At 42.0% G+C, this 18,641-nt stretch overlaps 2 protein-coding genes across 6 annotated transcripts in view; both read left to right on the top strand.

Moving 5' to 3' along the window:
* SNCAIP (synuclein alpha interacting protein) overlaps positions 1-18,641 on the top strand; it is a 126,606-nt gene that overhangs the window by 43,775 nt on the left and 64,190 nt on the right. The gene's annotated exons all lie outside the window — the stretch shown is intronic.
* LOC309352408 (uncharacterized protein) lies at positions 13,610-14,952 on the top strand. The gene has a single exon (XM_081880834.1). The coding sequence runs from the start codon at positions 13,938-13,940 to the stop codon at positions 14,940-14,942; it is 1,005 nt and encodes a 334-aa protein (XP_081736960.1). The 5' UTR covers positions 13,610-13,937; the 3' UTR covers positions 14,943-14,952.

Below are 18,641 nucleotides of genomic sequence, written 5' to 3'. Positions count from 1 at the left end.
GCTGGGAGGTCAATTATTTGTAGACACATCAAAAGTTACTGTATTGACTCTACTCATAATAATTGCACTTGATGGTCAGTGGAAGACACCTGAATGACCAAAATACAAATAAAGCATTTGTGAGTGTGTTTGTATAGCCTTTAGGGACACCTTTTGTTTTACGACCACTGTAAGGAATTCCAGCAGATTACCAGAAATTCATTCCCAGATGTACACCCAGATGCACAGGATGAACATAATCTAAGTAGCTCAGATAAGACAATCAGCGCTGTAGTGTAGTTAGATCACATGGAAAACTATTAGTGTGTTGTTTCTTATGAAAACTAGCGAGTTGAAAGGGCAAATTCCCTATCATCTGCCAAATGTATGCTAAATGCCTTTAGGAAAGATACTACGAGAAACATCTTGCAGAGCAATATAATGAAGATTAGGGTATCTTTACTAGAAAGAACATCTGTTTGCCAGCATCAGCTTCCTTTTGAAGGACGTGTAATGACTGCTTTCAAGAATTATTTTGCTTGGAGACTAAGGGAGGGTGGGCAGATCAAAACGATATCTATAATGCTGCAAAGCATATTGCAATGATAAGCCTTTTCTAATTATGACTTATTTAAACAACAACTATGCAAAGATAGTATCTTTCATGTACACTCACCCATTCAAAGAGGAAACGGGGGAAAGGAGGGGGATTCCCAAAAACCAATATTCCCATGCTTTCCTTCCTTTGTTAATTAAATACTGGTAATGCGTCTCATTGTATCACTTTTGACTTGAAAGGATCGAAAATGCAGCAACTACGAAAACCCGTGGTTACTTTTGGTTTATTTTATCCAAACATCCATCACACACAGCTGATTCACACAAAACTTTTTTGTACACCGGAGTAGCCATGACTGCTCTCAGGCATGCTTTCATGATCTCCTGGACGATGCCACACACCAAAGCATTTCTTTGTTCTGCGAGCATTACTGTGTTAGCTGAACCATTTTGTGTGTAAATTTACTTCCTTTATCTGAAAGCACAAAGGGGTTTGTAACAGGAGGAGGCCAGGGAACAAGTCCATGGTAGGGGCAGAATTAAATTTCAGGACCTCAAGCGTTCCCAGGCTTGCACTCCATCACAGGTGATGATTCATATTACAAAGGTACTCTTACCTGCCCAAGTGTCTGATAATACAAGCAATAGTTCTCCTTGGAAGTAACTGTTGATCTGTCTATTTTCTGCTTTGTACCTGGGCGTTGAGGGGTTCCTGGCAACTTGTTCTTAGACCTTTTTCCTTACCTTTGAATAATTCATTGAATTGGTTATTAAAACGATTTCTCATATAACTTCCCTGACCTGCGTGCCCTATTGGACTACCATAATTTCAAAACATTTGTTTCTTTTGAAAGCCAATAAAAATGGTGGTAGCTTACAGCCCTTTTCGAAGCATATTTCCTTGGGAGTTAAATCCCATCAAGTTAAATGGGACTTACTTCCTAGGGAGCAGAATTTAGGGTTTGCATCTCTTGTTTTTGCAGCATTTGTAGATTTAGCTGTGAGAATGGGTCTGAACTGAGGGGGTTTACTGTCTGAAACCACAAAGGGGCTCGTAATAGGAAGAAGTCAGGGAAGAGGTCCATGGGAGAAGCAAAATTAAATATTAAGCCCTCAGCGTTCCCAGACTGGAGCTCCATAATAGTTGATGATTCATAATACAACGGTACACTTAGCTTTGCTTCACACATTAGTTATTACATTTATATTTCAGCTTTCCTTCAGGGAACCATACATGGTTCCCTCCTCCTGATTTTATGCTCAGAACAACCCTATGAGTTAGGGTTGGACCATTAATAATTATTGTTGTTGTTGTTGTTGTTGTTGTTGTTGTTGTTGTTGTTGTTATTTATACCCCGCCCTCCCCAGCCAAGAGCAGGCTCGGGGTGGCTAACAACCAATAATAAAAACAAGTTGATTAAAATACAGTTTAAAAGATTAAGATACAACATTAAAACATTAGGATGCAGCCTCTTCACAGGAGGAGAAAGGAAAAAGAAAGAGGGGGAGGGAATCAAACTGATTCTAAGCCATAGGCCAGGTGGAACAACTCTGTCTTACAGGCCCTGCAGAAAGAAATCAGATCCCGCAAGGCCCTGGTCTCATGAGACAGAGCATTCCACCGGGCCGGAGCCAGTGTTGAAAAGGCCCTGGCTCTGGTTGAGGGTAATCTAACTTCCTTAGGGCCCGGGACCTCTAGGGTGTTGCTGTTTATGGACCTTAAGGTCCTCTGTGGGGCATCCCGGGAGAGGTGGTCCTGTAGGTACGAGGGTCCTAGGCCGTGAAGGGCTTTAAAGGTCAAAACCAGCACCTTAAATCTGACCCTGTACTCCACCGGGAGCCAGTGCAGCTTGAAAAGCACTGGGTGAATATGCTCCCATGGCAGAGACCCTGTGAGGAGCCTTACTGCAGCATTCTGCACCCACTGGAGTTTCTGGGACACCTTCAAGGGCAGCCCCACGTAGAGCGAATTACAGTATTCAAGCCTGGAGGTGACCATCGCATGGATCATTGTTTCCCAAACTTTAGGCTCCAGCTGTTTTTGGAATGCAGTCCCCATCATCCTTGACTACTGATCATGCTAGAGAGGGATGATGGGAAATGTGGTCCAACAACAGCTGGAGACCTGTTTGGGAAACCCTGGGTTAGATTAAAAAAAAGTGACTGGTACATGGTCACCCCATAGCCATGCTGCAGTGAGGAGACACACTTGGTGCATGTGGGGGTGGGTCCATAGAGGATTTCTTGCTCCAGAATCTGGAGTTGATACTACCCTGCATCAGACCAAAGCACCACATGGTACAACTTTCTGTTTCCTCATTGGCCAACCATATACCTATGAAAAGCCCACAAGCAGGACATGAGTAAAACAGCACTTTCCCACTTGTGTTCCCAAGCAACTAGTATTCAGAGGCAAGTATCCTCTGATACGAAGGGTGGCGCTGTGGTCTAAACCACCAAGCCTCTTGGGCTTGTCAATCAGAAGGTTGGCAGTTCGAATCCCCGCAATGGGGCGAGCTCTCGTTGCTCTGTCCCAGCTCATGCCAACCTAGCAGTTCAAAAGCACACCAGCGCAAGTAGATAAATAGGTACTGCAGTGGTGGGAAGATAAACCGCGTTTCCGTGTGCTTTGGTTTCCATCAGGGTGTTCCATTGTGCCAAAGTGGTTTAGTCCTGCTGGCCACATGACCTGGAAAGCTGTCTGTGGACAAACGCTGGCTCCCTCAGCCTGAAAGTGAGATGATCGCCACAACCCCATAGTCGTCTTTGACTGGACTTAACCCTCCAAGGGGTCCTTTACCTTGGTATCTATACCTAGGAATATATAGTCATCATAACTAATAGCCATTGATATAGCCTTCTCCTCCTTGAATTTGTCTAATCCTCTTTTAAACCCTGCCAGCTGGGCAGCCACCACTATATCTCGTAGTAGCAAATTCCAGAGTTTAACTATGTCCTCTGTGACAGAGTGCCGTCTGTCCTGAGTTTCACATTGTTCAGCTTCATTGGATAGCCCTGGTTTCTAGTATTATGCGAAAGGGAGAAAAACTCCTTTCTCCACACCATGCATAATTATAGCACACCTCCATCATGTCCCTCCCCTTACTCTAAGCTTCAAAGTTTGTATCCTTTCCTCCTAGGGGAGTTGTTTCAAACCCTTGATCACTTTTTTCAGATGCAACGGTGCTGTTAACATGCACTAAAGATATATACACTCAACAGCAGCGCAACATCTTGAAGTGTTTGCATATGAGATACATGTGCTTGCAGTATAAAATATTGTTCCTGGCTTTCTTTTGTTATGACAGTGGGAAATAAGAAAGTTGAAACAAAATATAGAAATATGGTTGAAGTGCTTAGTTGCTCTCTGTTTCAATATGGCTCCTTTAACAGTTCCTTTCGCCTTCGATATCACGCACATCATATGGAGAATGGATTTTTCCATATAATTTGGCTCCTATCTGCATAACAATAAGGCCAAGAAGCTATGGAAAGCTGGTTAGAAATGCTTATAAGTTTTCTGCAAACTACAATTCATATGAAATTTGTTCTTCCTGAAATGAAGGGTATTTGAGCTGGGCCACATGAAATAAGTGTGTTAATCTTGCATGACAGAAGGATATTTTATATTATCAGTGAATAGCCTTGTCGGAATTCCAAGTGAATGCCAGCATATATTAATCAAACAAAACAAATCATATACAACGGTTTAAACAAATAAGCTGACCTCTAATTTGTTTGGGCATTTTCAGAAAGATTAAACTTAACAGTACATTAGCTTTTGCAGAAAGCATGAAGTGTGTGTATTGTTTAAATTTTAAAATAACAAATATTAATTTTCGGCTCTGATTGGCCCTTCGAGTTAAATTGGGAGGGGGGGTAATGCTTGTTTTTCTAGGCAGCCTTTCAGAATGTGCAAGTGTATGCAAAACAAGTTTTCATGCTCTGATACTTTAAAAACTATTAGGGAGATAGCACGGGTCTATAAAAGAATCATAGTTATTACTATCAAATGCAAGTATGGAATTTCCTTGCAAGTGCATTGCTTCAGTGATTGAAACGAACCATTGTCCACCAATGCCAATAACTAACTATTTATTTATTTATTTATTTATTTATTTATTTATTTAATGTTTTTCCCATCCATCATCATAAAAACTATCTTAGGGTAGGCCTACAACATGAAATCACAGAAAATCAAGTCCTCAATGTGCAGTATAAATTCAGAAGACCATCCCTCCATCTGGTTGCCAAAGGCATGGATTACTAGGCTATTACTGTTCAGGAACAGCCATTGATGGTGTACTACTTGGGCCTCCAGTGACAAGGAAGAATAAAGGAGTACCCCAGACCATCTATGTGATCCTTCATGGGGAGTGCAACCTCACTCAGAGTAGGCCATTAACCTGATTCTGGGACGTGGGAACCACCAATCCCCATAGTATCTCCATCTTGTTGGAATTAGGTTTAGGTTTATTCGGGTTTATTTAATTTATACAGTGGTACCTCGGGTTAAGTACTTAATTCATTCCAGAGGTTTGTTCTTAACCTGAAACTGTTCTTAACCTGAAGCACCACTTTAGCTAATGGGGCCTCCTGCTGCCGCCATGCCGCCAGAGCACGATTTCTGTTCTTCTCCTGAAGCAAAGTTCTTAACCTGAAGCACTATTTCTGGGTTAGCAGAGTCTGTAACCTGAAGCGTATGTAACCTGAAACATCTGTAACCCGAGGTACCACTGTATATTGCTTCCCACTTTAAAAAAAGTCCTGAAGCAATTTACAGCCAAAGTTAAAATCACATTCACGTTATTAAAAACAGATAAACTGTAGAAGTACAATATCATATTGTAACTGCTGCCAAATGCCTAGAAAAACAAATATGTCTAAAATGATAACTGTCAGGCTTCAGGGAATCGGATCCCTACCCCTGTGGCAGTAAATAAGCAGATCAAACAAAAGGAGCATTCTTACCAGATAGTTTCTTTAATAATCATAGCGAGAGAGAAAGGAATACATATCTCTCTAGAAATGGCGTTGCTCCCAGTAAAGGTTACCTCCGTCCCCATTAATCTATGTCACTCCTACGTTGGGTAATCTGAGCTTGCTGCCGCTGCACTTTCTGTTCTATCGCTCTCAAAGCCCACCTAGTCTTAGGCAAAGGAGGGTCTGGAATGCTTTCCAAGGACACTGAATCTGCCAGCTGTCTCTCTCCTGGTCTTTCCTCTTCTAGCTGTTCCTCACCCAGTATCTCCCAGCTTTTCCCCTCTGGACTATGCCCCTCTGCAAACCACTGTTCTAAATCAATACTGTCCTGTCCTTGGGAAGGTTCAGGAAAAGGGGGGGGGGCTCCCACCATTCCTCAATAACAAGGTTGGCAGCAGGTCATACTCCTTGGAGAGAGCATGCTGTAAATGAGGAAGAACAGGTACTACACACACACACACACACACACACACACACACGGAAACAGCATAAAGATTCATCTTCAGTCCTCATCCGGTACATGACAGCCTCCAGACACCAGTTAAACACCTGCACAGCATCCTCCGATGGGAGGGAGAGGTAGAGCTGGATGCCACCTCCCAGTGGTGGCACTGAATCTCCCATTCAAGTATTTGTGCAGTATACGATCTCTTTGCCGTGTTGCTGGAGCAGCATGACTCTTGCACTGTGTCGAGAATTCTGAATCCTTCCAGGTGCCAGGATGCCAGCATTGGTTCAATGGCACTGCTGGTGTGCACAGGTTGGGTCTGTGATCTGATTCCAGCACCCACCTCCACTGATGCAGAGACAGCCTTGGAAAAGGAAGCATATACAGTGGTACCTCTGGTTGTGAATGGGATGCGTTCCTGAAGCCCGTTCGCAACATGAGCAGAACGCAACATGCGTCTGTACATGCGCGGGTCGCGATTCGCCGCTCCTGCGCATGTGTGTAATGTCATTTTGAGCAGAGCGGCAAAACCCGGAAGTAACCCTTTCTGGTACTTCCAGGTCACCGTGGGACGCAACCTGAAAACGCTCAACCTGAAGCAAACATAACATGAGGTATGATTGTATGTAGCATTGAGGTCAGGCAGCACGGGCTCACCTTTTTTTGGGTGGGGGGATGTTTCACTCCCTCTCCCCACAACAAGATCAGCACTGTAAGAGCTGGCTGGTTTCTCTCATCTGCCCCCTGAGGCTGATGAATCCATTTGACTTCCTGACTGTGCTTGCATAGTTCCCTGCCGATGTACTTGTCAGTCCTGTTGACTCTGTCTGGGCTCTGGAATAAGTGGGTGTCATGGGGAGAGATCTAAATTACTCATAGATACTCCCTCTAATACAAAAAACCCAACATCTTTGTAGCTTCTCCATACATTTGCAACAAGACCCCTCTTTGCTCTGTTTAAACGGACCCTGAATACTGAAATTTGTTTCACTTAGGCATTTCCTGAATGTTTTTATAATGGCCTTTTAGTTATTTTGTACACTGTTCTCTTTTTCTAATAACTTTGTTTCGTTGCTTGTTTTAAAACTTGTATTGTTTTTAAATTTTGTTTTATTTTTAATTTTGTCTTGTGGTCTTGAAAGGCAGGGTACAAATTTGTTAGGCAAGAGAATAAAAAATTGCATCTCTGGGGCTTACGAAGCAGCAGTGACAAAGGAAGTTTTAGAGCAAAGGAGGAAGATTCAGAGCACACTGACTGGACATGGGCTGGACATTTTAAAGCCTGCTTCATGGCAGTGAAAGGCAGTACTGGTGGTGGAAAAGGTTTACATTATTTCTGTGCAGTTTCATCCAGCAGAGCTGTTTCTGCTGGTTGGGGGTCATTTACAATCAGAGTTCCAGAGTACAGTGGTAACTTGGCTCTCAGACTTAATCTGTTCCAGAAGTCCATTCCAAAACCAAAGCGTTCCAAAACCAAAGCGTGCTTTCGCATAGAAAGTAATGCAAAATGGATTAATCCATTCCAGACTTTTAAAAACAACCCCTAAAACAGCAATTTAACATGAATTTTACTATCTAACGAGACCATTGATCCATAAAATGAAAGCAATAAACAATGTACTGCAGTCACACAATCAATCAGTAGCTGAACTGCATTCCACACAATCAAATGGAAAACGCTAAATAAATAGCAAAAACAGACAGACCTCAGCGTAACACTCAAAACGGAAGTGTGGCACTCAAAATGGAATTGTGGCACTCAGAACGGAAGTGTGGCACTCAACCCAGAAGCATAATACTCAAAACGGAGCACATTTGGCTTCTGAAAAAAGTTCACAAACCAGAACACTTACTTCTGGTTTGCAGTGTTTGGGTTCCGAGTTGTTTGAGTACCAAGGCGTTTGAGAACCAAGGTACCACTGTAGTCATTGTGGTTTGCAAGGCACTTTGCAGATAACACCACTTACATCCATGCCAGTGAAAGTTCTGTTTTTGTGTGTGCTTCAACCCAGACGATTAGTGTTTAAATCTGCAAAGAAAGAAAGAAAGAAAAAGGTCTGATCTGCTGCATCAGAGCAATTGTAAAGTGCTTTCCAGGGAGAGGGAACAGGCCCTACAGTATAGAAGGAGGCAGTGGTGAAACCACTTCTGAAAAATATTCTTGTATGCTGAGGAACCATCAAACTGCAGGCCAGACCTCATCTTACTGTCTCTTGCTGAGGTGTTACATCATATAATGGTGATCCAACTCCAAGCATTCCTGGAAGGAATAGACTATCACTCTCCTTATCAGTCACTTTATAAGTGTTCTGTGTGGTGTGTTTTTTAAAAGCAATCTGGAAGGTGATCTGTTATCACTTGTGCAGTGTGTTTTATGATAGCTGTTGTGTGCTGACTGAAACCATGACTTTTATTCTGGCTTGCTTCAGAAGTACCAGATCATTATATGCATGCAGCTATGAACTTTTGAACTTAAGGAAACTTCTGAATAAACATGATAAGGGATAAGGTAATCCCAGTCCCAGAATTCACTCCTCCACTGAAATCAATCACACTATTTTAGCGGCCCCGCTGCTAGCTTTTTGTTTTTCTTAGACAAAAGTGCTGCTTCAGATTCATGCATGGACAGTGAAAATCCATCTAACCCTTCCCTTTAAATTTTATATGAGTTGACTGAGCAGATAACTCATCCTGTACCATATGTTTTTCTTGGCATACATGGTTAACAAGAAGGGGAAAAATGAATAAAATAAGTTGGTGCTACAGAGATGCTTAGTCAATGAGAGAAAAGCCAGACAATGCAGATGACATCTAATAGAAACAACACTATTTTACATCATTTTGACGGGGTGTGGGGGGTGTGGGGAGGGATTGTGCAAAGGGAGTTCTAGAAGACAGAATAATCAATGCTCCAGAGACTGCATTACATATCCTTATCTAGCATATTACTGTCAAAATAGTGTCGCAGTATGTCAGGTTGTCACTTTGTTTGAATATATGAAACTGTAGCAAAACACATTTAATAGCAAATCATCTCTGCAAATGGGCAAACAGACATCTCCGTTTTCTTTCTTGGGTCTGCTCGTTGAAACACTAGTGCTGTTTTCCATAAATATGACTATAAACAAAAGTAAATATATAACCATGGCTTGTTGGGAGAAGGGCTTTTTGAAGAATATCTTGAAACATGTTCAAGCATCTGGCAAAAGAATCAGGGCAGATCCGAAACGTGAGCCGTGGTATTCCTTTACACCTGAAGTTAAAAGCTTGTTGAATGGTAGCTGGATAGAGTCAAAATCTTATGCTCGGAAATGGATTTTAAATAACAGCAAAGCTACGTGCAGCCCCAAACTGGAAAATTGCCTAGTCTCTTACATAATGGGGTTGTAAACTCTGGGACCTTGTAATTATGCAAAATTAACATGTCTTATGCAAATGGCTCAAGTCCTCTGGGAAAGAATGCATTTCTGAAAAATATGGCTCTTTATCTTGGTCATTGAGGTGTTGATGGGTTGGAGCCATTCAAATTTCAGTATTACAAAGTCACTTATATTGTTGTGATTTGGGGGGGGGGGGTCCATTGTTGAAGTAGCCAGGCAAGGGCCATAATGACCCCTAAGTATAGGTCTTTAGCATAAGAAAAGAATCTGCTCTGTTGCTGTTTAGTCGTGTCCAACTCTTCGTGACCCCATGGACCAGAGCACACCAGGCACTCCTGTCTTCCATGGCCTCCCACAGCTTGGTCAAACTCATGTTGGTAGCTTCCAGAACACTGTCCAACCATCTCGTCCTCTGTCATCCCCTTCTCCTTGTGCCCTCCATCTTTCCCAACATCAGGGTCTTTTCTAGGCAGTCTTCTCTTCTCATGAGGTGGCCAAAGCATTGGAGCCTCAGCTTCACGATCTGTCCTTCCAGTGAGCACTCAGGGCTGATTTCCTTCAGAATGGAGAGGTTTGATCTTCTTGCAGTCCATGGGACACTCAAGAGTCTCCTCCAGCACCATAATTCAAAAGCATCAATTGTTCAGCGATCAGCCTTCTTTATGGTCCAGCTCTCACTTCCATACATCACTACTGGGGAAACTATACGGACCTTTAATTATACGGACCTTTGTTGGCAAGGTGATGTCAATGCTTTTTAAGATGCTGTCTAGGTTTGTCATTGCTTCCATGGACAAAGAAAACAGGCATCTGCTCTGTGCCAGAGGCCAAATGAGTGTGCTGGCTTAGAAGTGAGGACAATAGACAGAGGTTATGTGTATGAGAACTGGGCTGGAAGCAGGCTGCAAGCAAAAGCATGAGAAGGAGAGCCATACTTGATTTCTGCTTCAATGCAAGGCTGTGGCTATAGAAGAGGCAATACCTTTTGGGATGTTAATGCTGTGAGCCTCTCCATCATAGGCTCAGGTTGTATATACAGTGGTACCTCGGGTTACAGATGTTTAAGGTTACATACGCTTCAGGTTACAGACTCCGCTAACCCAGAAATAGTACCTCGGGTTAAGAACTTTGCTTCAGGATGAGAACAGAAATCGTGCTCCAGCGGTGTGGCAGCAGCAGGAGGCCCCATTAGCTAAAGTGGTGCTTCAGGTTAAGAACAGACCTCCGGAATGAATTAAATACTTAACCCGAGGTACCACTGTATGTGTAAATAAATCATATATCATAAGGACACCATAGTCTCCACTGTCCCTCACTCTGAGGAAACCCTGGGTAAGTGCCTGGAAATTTCGCACCACTCAGAGATTGGGGTGGCATGCAATATGTTTATTTTGCATGATATATTTGGTATTGCTTTACACTTTGAGGGTTGGATCTAGAAATACATGAGCAGCACTACTGCTTGCACAATAGAGATCTATTAGCTCCTCCACCCCGGTCTCTCCTATCATCTCCTGCTCTCTGAAAAACTCCACCTGGCAGCCGACAGACATTTTGAAATGGTGTGTAATGGGGCATGGCAGAGGGGAAACTGGAAGAATTTGGCAGGACTGCCTTGCATGGGCAAAATAGTGTTACTGCTCCTGCAAGACCCTTCGGAACTAGAAAATTTAATGCAGCTCTTTCTCATTGTCATAATGTTTATAACCATGTTCTTTTTTTCTTTTCTTCTTAAAAAAGGCAGTAGCATTTTAAGTTTAACACACACGAGTGAGCCAGAAAGGTTTGCTTTCTATGAGCTGTGGAGACGGTGAAAAGCTATATCATTGTGTTGGTTGCCGTTTTAAAAAATGAAGCCCCAGCCCTCGTCGGAAAACACATATTCATCTTTAATCTTTGTTCAAAGCTTCAAAGAGAGCTTTCAATATGGCATACATTGGATAAGACTGACACTTACCAAAGAAAAATAATTCACTGCAAAACCTTATCAAAAAGCCGCTCACAGCTGATAAATACTTGAGGGATTTCTCTCCCAGGCATTTACTAGAGCCAAAGAATTAACATTAGATTTGTGCCTTCTGAAATACACTGAAAATCATCCTTCCTGAACTGCTATAGACTGGGAACAGATGATCTGAACAATACAAGCTGCACTTCTGTGTTGGTTAACCTCTCAGGAGACACAATTGCTTCCCCCCTCCTCACCAGTTACTGTGACGATAGGGTAACAAAGGAACTCAAGTTCTGTAAGAGAAAATCTCTTTTTGTTATATATTTTGTCCTAATAGAAGGCATTTTCTCGGTTTCTGAAGCTTGTTTATCTCAGAGCTTTTGTTCTTCTCATACTTCTGATGTACAATTGCATGGAAAAAAAGAACTCTAATTAAAAAGCGTCTGTCATGATGCTACTGGACTGTAGTAAGGCTCCCGTCCCAGAGTTATTTATGAGCACTTCATATCTCCTTGAATGTATACAACATTCTAAGCGGTGATACTGTGCAGTTTTCATTCATTTCATTAGATAAGCTTCACAAACGCAATTGACAAGCACAACTGCTGCTGTTGGCTGAACAGCGGTAGAGGTTGTTGGGCTGAGACATAATAATAATAATAATAATAATAATAATAATAATAATAATAATTTATTATTTGTATCCCACCCATCTGACCGGATTGCCCCAGCCACTCTGGGCAGCTTCCAACACAAATAAAATATCAAACATTAAAAACCTCCCGATTTGTGTGGATAGGTAAATTGTTTTACTCACTGCACAAACTTCAAATTAATCCCCGGCAGCCATAATGAAATCCTGAGATACTTAGCATTTACCACATTAAAATGCAGGCTCTATATCATCATTGTACCTCATTACACAAGGCAGTAAAAAGCAATACCGCTTGTTTCACTCTTCTAATCCAGTACATATGTATATATAATTTGATAGACACACAAAATACAATCAGTGCTGTTGTTAGCACTTACCACATTTTGATCTTCATAAAATATTGGTGCTGTATTTTTTAGATGTTCTGATGCTTTCAGAGTATTGGGTTGTGCAGACCTAACATTTAGTCTGAGGAGACCCATTGAAATTCATGAACCTAAGTTAGCCATGGGTCTACTTTGAGTAAAAGTTAGTTGAATACAACCCACAGTGTAGAAAGTCAAGGAGCGTCGCAGCCCTTCTACAAGCTCCACTGTTGATTCTTAAATATTCCACTCAGTGTTGGCAGAGGTTTTCATTGTAGTGAAGGCACCTGGAGATAAAAATGTGAAAAAGGATATTGAAATATATCTCACTAAACTATGTACTTTGAGTTTAAAAGCCTACAAAATGCGGATTTTAGAATAAAATACAGTGGTAGCTCGGGTTAAGAACTTAATTCGTTCTGGAGGTCCGTTCTTAACCTGAAACTGTTCTTAACCTGAGGTACCACTTTAGCTAATGGGGCCTCCCGTAGCTGCCGCACCGCCGTGCCATTTCTGTTCTCATCTTGAAGCAAAGTTCTGAGGTACTATATCTGGGTTAGTGGAGTCTGTAACCTGAAGCATCTGTAACCCGAGGTACCACTGTACATAAAAAGGCATATTTCCTGAAGAAATATATTCAAAAAATGCAAAAAATAATAATTGTGTATGTTTTAAAAAATCACAGATGCTGAAATGAGACAGAATGAACATAAGAATTAACTTGTGTAAATCTGACTGGGACTCCAAACAGGCTGATCTGTTCTTCCCCACCTTACACCCATTGTGTCTTTTGTCAATGGCAAAATCAGTGCTGTTTTTCTAGAAAAAGAGGTGCATGAACTTACCATGAATGCCTCCCTCACTCTCTTATAATGGCAATGGTGCCCACCTGAGAGGTGCTGGAACTGAGTTGCGGTGAGTTCCAGATGAAAAAAAACTCCTGGGTAAAATTATGTTTCCAAGGAAATGGAAAGAATTACAACAAGTTTGGCTTCTGCAATAGTTAAGCTTTTGTCAGTCCCCCCCCCTTTATGTATGTATTCAATGGTTATTTAATAAGTAAGCTTTATTTCCCCTGACAAGATTTTCAGTTGGCACAGTCTAAAATATAACTTTTATACGTGTGTGTGTGTGTGTGTGTGTGTGTGTGGAGTGTATTTCAGAATAAAGATAGTAAAAAGCAACTTTTTAAAGAAATATCTATAAACTTTCAATTTGTTTTCATAGGGCTTTCTAGATTTCTTTTACCTTATGTCTGAGAGATTTGTTATATTATTCGCTGGAAAGATCTGCATCTTGAGATATGTTTTTAAGCCAGCAGGCTTCCAGGTTGTTGCCATATTTCTGTACCCTTTCATTAAATGCTGCTTATGTGATTGTTCGTAACGATGGCACCACATGAGACAAATAAAGGTCACTTGAGTGCATGTGCTTAAACAACATTGGCTTGGCTTTGTTTTTCAGTTTTGTGCACTGTGAAGAGACTGATTGCTGTATGTGCCTTTCTCTGGCATGATACATAATATGAACATTCACCAGGAGGGGAAAAGCCTTTGAACTTGGGAATCATTTTTATGAGGCTTCTGAAAGTCCAAAATCTTTGCGGATCAGATTAGTTATGGAGAAACTTTATTGGCTAAGGGACACGGACCCGTGTGTCGGCACACTGGAGATTGTCGCCTGCGCTATTGTGATTGCCGTCAGTGTTCCTGGAAATATATTGTTGATTTTTTGCACAAGGAGATGCATCGATGACCAGTTGCGAACCTCATTCACACTTATTTTCAGTCTTGCATGGGTAAATCTTATACACAACTTGGCGGTGAATGTATTGAAGATTGTTTATGCCTCTGCTGTGGCGTTGGATTCAGCCGGCTGCAAAGTTCTCATGTTCCTAACAAATTTTACTACTTCTGAAGCCATATGGTTCACGTTATATATTGCTTTGCTCCACTGTTTTAAATTGTGTCGAGTGGTGCATCCACCAGTTGAAGCTGCATGCAGAAAGCATCTGACGTGTCACATGGTGCTGATTTCTACTCTCTGGGTTGCGGGCGCTGCAGCATCCTGTCCACTGTTACTGTATACAGCGAGGACTGGAAAGCTGTATACAGAAAATGAAACCAACCAGCAACTTAGCAATGTGATATATGCTGAATGTAAGACGGAATACAGAAATGACCTGATGGAGATTTTGTATGGAAAAATCTTCCTAGTGGCTATTGATCTTCTTCCACTGCTAATTATGCTCCTGGCTGGATTCCGAATAGTATACCTCCTTTGGAAACACAAGATGGCAACGTGTGGTGGCATATGGATTGGGGGCGATGCTATTGAACTTGAGGTCGTCAGGGCATCTAAACTCATTCTGTTATTAATATTTCTTATTATTTCTCTCTGGGTATCTTACTTCTGCCTGGTTTACTGCCTGAAGAAATTTAGATCTTATTACTTTGGTCCACCAGTCCTGACAGTCCTGTCTTCAGGATACTCAGTTATCAGCCCTTATGTGCTTATGTTGCTTAACTACAAACTAATAGTGAGGATAAGGTGCCTCTGTTGTAAGAGCGAGAAGAAACAGGTAACTGTGTCAGCTATCGCTCCTGTGTCTCCATATGCCTAGCAGCCAGAATTCTTTTGCAAAGGGACTCTGAAAAGAGAATGTGGGAATTGGAAACAAAGACAATGTCTATCTTTATTGTATAATGATATACATATATTCTATTATGAGCTCATTCCCCAACCCTCAATCCAATGGTTTAGGCATGGCGTCAATTTCAACAGGTGTTCCGGCATCTCTCAGGTGGGTGCCATTGCTATTCCAAGAGAACGAGAGAAGTGTTCATAGTGAGTTCTGGAGCATAACTTATTTTTAAAAAATATATAGCACTGGTTCCCAAGGCATACATGACTGTGGCTAGGTCAGATCTCACTGTAACGTTCTACTCAGGAATACTTCAGATGCAGAGATACTCTGCCCCTAGTTTGGCACACAGCATCAGTTCATGTATGTGCTGGTTGTGGAGGCAGTTAACATGGCTGGGCATCACCTAGCAGATCTTCTTCTCTCTGGCATTCCTCAGTCGTTGTTTGGTGTCAGCACCCTGGAGCTGCATTCTCCTGCTCGGCCATGATTGACAGGTGGCATGGAGCCTGGTGCCATTGCCCAATCTCTGCAAAAGTGCGCAGTCGTTGTGCCCATGATTTACGATCAAAACGTATCCTAAAATGTGCTTTATAATGTGCAAGGCATGGAGTATGTATAGAATGGATTATGATAGCCGCATCTGTTTCATTCTATTTTAGAATGTAAGTAATGTGATTTTCCCCCAAAGCCTTAAACACCTATTTAAGTGGCTATATATTTTATGCTGTAATGTGTTGCACAAGCAATAAAGTGTTTTATATTACATTGATATATTTTTTGCTCTTTTTTAAAGTGGAAATACATTTTTTATCGCAAATTTAGATAAAATAATATGAGTACATAAATAATTAATAAAGTAATAAGGGGCTGCAATTTCCTTCCCAGAGAAGTTCTGTAAGCTATTGATTATAGCATTATTTTCATAACTCGGGCACTATAGCATATATTTGTGATTCACCTTTGTTCAGTAAATTACCCCCCCACCCCCCCAACAGAAATATACTGCTTGATTTCTAACAATCGCGGTGTCATTCACAAGGAACCAGAGTTTCCACAAACAAATTCCCCTCTGTGGGTTCAGATGATAACAGGGATACCAATATACTGTCTCGGGAGATTGCAGTACAAACAGGCTAAGTGTGAGTAGGAGGGATGGGCAAGAATTCTTGTTCTGGCAGGGCACGCCAGGCAAGGCAAGTTCCATTCCCAGCAAAGCAATTACAGGCAAAGCTCAGTTTCCAACACAGAAAAGCTATGCAAAGTTCAAGTTTGAGGCAGTACCTTGGATAGCTCTGTGTGGAACTCAGACAAAGAGGCCTGCATGTTGCTTCATAAACAGACAACACTAGACTTTAACAGGACTTCAGCTCAGACTGGATGGTAGAGCAATGGGCTCCTAGTGAGTAGGGGTTTCTGGGAAAGCAGGGCTTTGTACTGTGAGCAATTCCTACTCCAACTCTGACACGTCCTCTGATTCAGTTGCTTCATCCTTTTGATCTTGGGATGTAAAACCGTGGGTTCACGGCAGCCATTTAGGAAGGCTGTTGAAAGGACAGCTTTCCCAAGCCAAGTATGAATCGCCATCCAAAGCATCTGTTTCTCTGTTTGTAGTATGGGGTATGAAACTGAACAAATGCTCTTCAAATATATGATTCTTTTCTGCTTTGCAGTTTAATTTTTAAATGCTCAGGGAAAACCAGGCCCTGGAGACTTGCTTTGAATATTGCTTCTGCTACTGAAATCCCTTTTGCTCTCATTGAAACCCCCTACCCCTCCTAGGTGAAAACCTGAAGATTTCAACTCAAGAGACTGTTTGGATTTAATATCCCGCTTTATCACTACCCAAAGGAGTTTCAAAGCGGCTAACATTCTCCTTTCTCTTCCTCCCCCACAACAAACACTCTGTGAGGGGAGTGGAGCTGAGAGACTTCAGAGAAGTGTGACTGGCCCAAGGTCACCCAGCAGCTGCATGTGGAGGAGCAGAGACGCGAACCCAGTTCCTCAGATTACGAGACTACCACTCTTAACCACAACATTGGGCAAGCTCAGGGCCAGCAATGCTCCTTCCCTTCTGCCTAGGACCAAAAAATAAAATAAAATAAAGCCTTCCTCCTGCAGTTGCTGGATCAAGTCGAGTTGCTTGCCAGTCAAGGAAGATTCTGCTGTCACGATGGAACCTTGGTTGAGGGCCAAACAAACATATTGATTATTCCCACATATGATGTGGGAATTACAAAACAGATACAGTGGCACCTTGGGTTAAGTACTTAATTCGTTCCGGAGGTCCGTTCTTAACCTGAAACTGTTTTTAACCTGAAGCACCACTTTAGCTAATGGGGCCTCCTGCTGCTGCCGCACCGCTGGAGCAGGATTTCTGTTCCTATCCTGAAGCAAAGTTCTTAACCTGAAGCACTATTTCTGGGTTAGCGGAGTCTGTAACCTGAAGTGTATGTAACCTGAAGCGAGGTACCGCTGTAGTTTAACCATAACCCATTTTACCATCAACACCTCGTCAGCATATCCCGACCCTCAGACCTAGCTGTTCACAACATTTAAATTGGCCAACTCTCCACTCATTTTCCTTGCATTGTGATTAAACACACGCACAAAGGTTACAGAGACTCATAGCTGTTCCTTTACCATTGTTAGATGTGATTGTTTAGTTCCTTGAACATACTTCCTGTTGCCTTGTAGCTGCAAAGGATACACAATTGCAGGACAAAAAAAACACCCTTAAGGTTGATTATACTTGTCCCAATAATAATAATAAGCTTTCTTCTTAGTCTTTTAAATTAATAGTAAATTTCATTCACATTGTTGATGTAAATTTAGTCCTTTGAAAATGAGCGTCAGTTCACCCAGTTGGTGGGTGGAAATCCTGTGTATGTTGCGGAGCAGCTGGCTTGAATTCCTGTGGGCAATTTTCCCACAGGGATCTGGTCGGCCACTGTGAGAATGGGATGCTGGAATAGATGGAACATTGGCCTGATCCAACAGGCTTTTCTTATGCTCTTAATTATGTGCATGTTGTGAATCAGCAAACCTGTAGTATGTGATGAGAAGTTTGTGCGCGTATGCCCAAATGCCCGTGGCAGCTTAACAACATTTTAGTGTTGCTTGCAGAAGCCTCAAGGCCTGAGTGCTTCCCTTCCCTTCTCATCTAGTGCATAAAGAGGAAGAAAGCTTTCACTTCCATTTTCAATTAACCAGGGTTACTTGTTACAGCCAAGCCCGGACACCCTGGTTTAGGGAAACAATCCAAGATCATAAACCATGGTTTAAAGATAGTCAAGGTCAAACTCAGTTTGGGTTTGGATATAATGAGTAGCCATGGTTAGTTCAAAATAGAACCAAAGCTTTCAGTAATCTCGCAGCCATGTGAGAGGAGCAGAGGAAAGTGGAGAGCCCACAAGCCGAAGACTCATACACTTAATAGTAAATAATAATTTACTGTTGTGTCTGAACAGCAACAGTGGTTCTTATTCTGTGCCATCACCTTTCATGTCTTCATTAGACTTTTGGCCAATTCAGTTTTAGGTAGCTAACCTTACTGACCCAATTATACTTTAATTGGTACAGCCTGAGTAAAACTTGCGAGCAAGTATTTCAGAATGTACCTATTGAGTTGAAATAGGGTTGCCACAACACTGAAAAAGCAAGGAAAATGGAAATGGA

Source organism: Podarcis erhardii (assembly GCF_964252035.2).
Source record: "Podarcis erhardii genome assembly, chromosome: 11".
Taxonomy (NCBI): Eukaryota; Metazoa; Chordata; class Lepidosauria; order Squamata; family Lacertidae; genus Podarcis; species Podarcis erhardii.
Note: the sequence above shows the minus strand (reverse complement) of the source record. Positions and strands in the feature narration are given on the sequence as shown.